The following is a 3,567-nucleotide window of genomic DNA, read 5'->3' as shown; positions in this document are numbered from 1 at the left end:
ACAACATAGATGGATCTAGAGGGTATTAAACTTAGTGAAATAAGCCAGGTGGAGGACAAATACCAAATGATTTCACTTATTTGTAGATTATAAAAACAAAGCAAAACAAAAGAAAAATAGCAGTAGACACATAGAAACTGAGAAGGGAGCAGTGGTTACCAAGGGGGAGGTGTTGGAGAAGGTGGGCGGGTGGGAGAAGGGGATAAAAGCCCACAACAATTCGCAATTACAATATAGGCTGGTCACCAGGACGGTAGTACTACATGGAGAATACAGTTAATGATTCTGTAACATCTTACTACATTGACAAATAGTGACCACACTAGAGTGGGTGAGGATTTAATAATATGGGTAACTTTTGAACCACTGTGCTGTATTTTTTAAACCAATGTAAGATTGTTTATCAATGATACTTCAATTTAAATAAGGAAATTAAAGAAAAACAGGTAAAATGAATATATAGTGGCATAGGTCAGTATAGTGGGTAACGTTCAGGTATAATGAATAGATGAGGCGTAATACATATTTCTAGGACACCAGTAATTGTCTACATATTAGTCTTGGTGGTAGTTACATGTGTGTGTTCAGTTTGTAAAATGTTTTCAATGTGTTGCTCAGAATGATTTGTGCACTCTTCTCATTGTATGTTCTACCATAATGAAAGAAAATCTAACATCAAAGGAAGAATGCTATAAAAAGCAAGAAGAGATGACAGAAATATACTTCAGACTATACAGTCCCTTATAGGTAATTTTAAAATTGAAAATGCTTTGAAAATTGAAGTTATACTGATTCATTTGCCCATAATTTGGCCTGAACTGACACGAGGGTACTTGAAATCTTTATATATCTTGGAGTGAATATATATTTTACTGCAGAAATACTGTATTAGATTCAGTATTACTCTGGACCTTGCTATAGATCATATGTAATGCGTGGTGTATGAATTCTGAAATATTTGGTCCCAAGAGTTTTAAATAAGGGATTGTGGATGCATATTAGTAGATCTTAACATAGTTCTGTCAGCTGATGACAGATCAAGTAAACAAGAACTAAGAAAAACTGCAGTTTAAATATATTGATTGAATTTACTTACTTGTTCAGCATTTCAGATGATCATATGATTTTTCTCCTTTAATTTCATATAATGGATTATTAAAACATTTCCTAATATTGCACCATGCTCTCATGACTAGGAACCTACCAGGATGTGGTAGATTTTTATATACTGTTGAATTTTATTCACTCAAACTTTATAGTTTAAAATGTTAGTCTATGTTAATAAATGAGATAGACGCATATTTCTCTGTGTATGTGGTGTACTATCTCTTTTCAGGTTTTGGAATTGGGTTTAGATCCCTTCGCTAAATACATTTGGAAGATTTCCATCTTTTCTTCTAGTTTCTAAATCACTTTTTTATTGTTTAAGGAATTTATGGTTCCTTAAGAGAATGGAATGATTATATTCAACTTTCCTTGTGCATTGAACAGTAATTTTCGTTCACGAACCTAGGGGAAGAATAACACTATTTTCTGATGAAGGTGTGGCTATTCAAAAACGTGCATTTTAGGAAAGGGAGAAAGATATACTACAAATAACATAGATGTTGATATCTTGGGTGACTGTCTCAGTTCTACCACTTACTTAGTGTATGCCTTTCAGCAAGTTATTTAATCCTTTGAGCCTGAGTTTCTTCATCTGGGAAATGGGAATACAGCACCCCCCTTTTGCATTGTTTACCCCATATTTAGCAAAATAAAAATTTCACATTATTATCCAAGTCAATGTGCAATCCTGCTGGGATCAAGAGTTAAACGTGTGTTAATTGAAAAATAGTTGTAAGACCAACAAATGAGAGGTAATGACTGTTTTACGAATTGTACATATTTTTGAGCACTTATTTTATCATCTTGAAATGAAGCTTATTATTACAATGTATTTTTCTACATACAATTTCTATAGACTATTTCTTGGTAAAGTGCATCACCTATTCTTAAATTTTCTCGAAATAACATACACACATGATCTTAAAAGTTAAATAGTTACACTAGCCTTTAAATGAAATCAGAAGTCATTTGATTCTTAATTCTCTCTCTCACACACACCCTACTCACTCCAGCTCTGAATCCGAGACAACTTTTGTTTCTTCTGTTTCTCTGGAACTTACCATGATATTTAAAAACATACTCTCATACTGATTATAGACTATTGCAAAAATGACCACAAGTGTTTCCACACCCTCATATAAAGAGATTGGAAATTGTTACACCCTTTCTTATAACAAGACGACGCTGAAAAAAGTGAATCAATTTTTTTTTAACCCACTGGAGAAAGGTTACAGGGCAAACCACCACCCTGAAAGACAGTTCTTAGAGTCACAACCGAGATCTGTTTACCTGGAACAGGCGCTTCTAGAACCATAAACATATAACATTTAAATGGCAAATCTGCTGAATTGCTTAAAGCTGAGCATAAACTAGTACAAGAATAAGGGGGCGTCACGTGTTCGTGTGCTTTACCTGCAGGAAAAAATATTCCCTTTCCAGGCAATGCAGGGCGACGCCATAAACCCCGGCATCGGAGACCGACGCGTGGAAGCTCTGCACCCCGCACCTGCTGCAGAAGCTGTGCGGCGCCGGGTGCGAGTGGGAGCGATAGGTGACGAAGCTCTTGGTGCCCAGGAACAGCATGAAGCGCGAGGCCGGGACCAGTAAGTGTCAGCGCTGCTGCTTCCTGCACAGCTGGCGACTGCAATCCACCACGCGCAGGTCTGCAGGGGCCCAGATGGCGAAGCGGACCGCGCCGCAGTGGCTGCCTCCAGTGTGATACACCAGGTCCAGGTACTCGAAGGTGTCCAGCAGGAACTTGGCGGCGCCTTCGTGGCTGAGGCCCCGCCGCTTCCTGGACGTCTCCCAGCGCTCCCGCTGAGCTCCCTCATTGAGCGACTGGAAAGACGCTAGAGCGACGCATTTGGCTGTGGATCTTTGGAGCCTCTTTCACTGGCCTGCCGGATTTTTTTCAGTAGTAGCGTTCTTTGCTGCCGCCAGGCTCCTGACCTTGTCTTGTACAAGCAGGCGACTGCGTGCCTCTGGTGCCATGACCGAAGTGGCTGCGTGGGTGGGGGGGCGGGCAGCAAGGGGTGCAGGGATCCCTTGGCCACTCTTGGCTGTGTGGTTGGGTACAGTTCTCTTTCTTACCCCTGCCTATGGCATTCTCCCGCATAAGCGTAAATCTGGCCAAGTCGTCACTGTCACCCAGCGGTGCTAGCTCAGGGTCTGTGTGGGGGCTGATTGGGGAGGTTCCTCAGGTTCTTAGAATTTACTGGGTCACCTCTTTGTCTGCACTACCAAGATTGGTAACTTGTTGAATATGAGTCCAGGAGACCCTTCCTCTGATCCTAAAATAACAGCTTTACTGGTGTAACATGTTGGCAAACTATCTGTAGCCCCTTCTTCTGAGATTATCTACATCATCCATAGACACCTAGAAATTGCCTGTATCCTTGCTCATGCTTTTACATACCTGCCCTGCGACCATGGGAACAGTCCTGAAGTTCTCTGGGTCCC

The 3,567-nt window shown here is 40.7% G+C and overlaps 1 protein-coding gene across 1 annotated transcript; it reads right to left on the bottom strand.

Annotated features, from left to right (window-relative positions):
- Positions 1 to 2,499: 2,499 nt before the first annotated feature.
- On the bottom strand, positions 2,500 to 3,099 carry LOC118923487 (centromere protein V-like protein 1). The gene is given in 2 exon segments (XM_036907327.2): positions 2,500 to 2,946; positions 3,058 to 3,099. Coding segments are annotated over 2 exon segments (489 nt in total).
- Between the last annotated feature and the right edge of the window lie 468 nt (positions 3,100 to 3,567).

Source organism: Manis pentadactyla, chromosome X, assembly GCF_030020395.1.
Source record: "Manis pentadactyla isolate mManPen7 chromosome X, mManPen7.hap1, whole genome shotgun sequence".
NCBI lineage: Eukaryota > Metazoa > Chordata > Mammalia > Pholidota > Manidae > Manis > Manis pentadactyla.
This window is presented reverse-complemented; position numbering and strand designations above follow the sequence as displayed.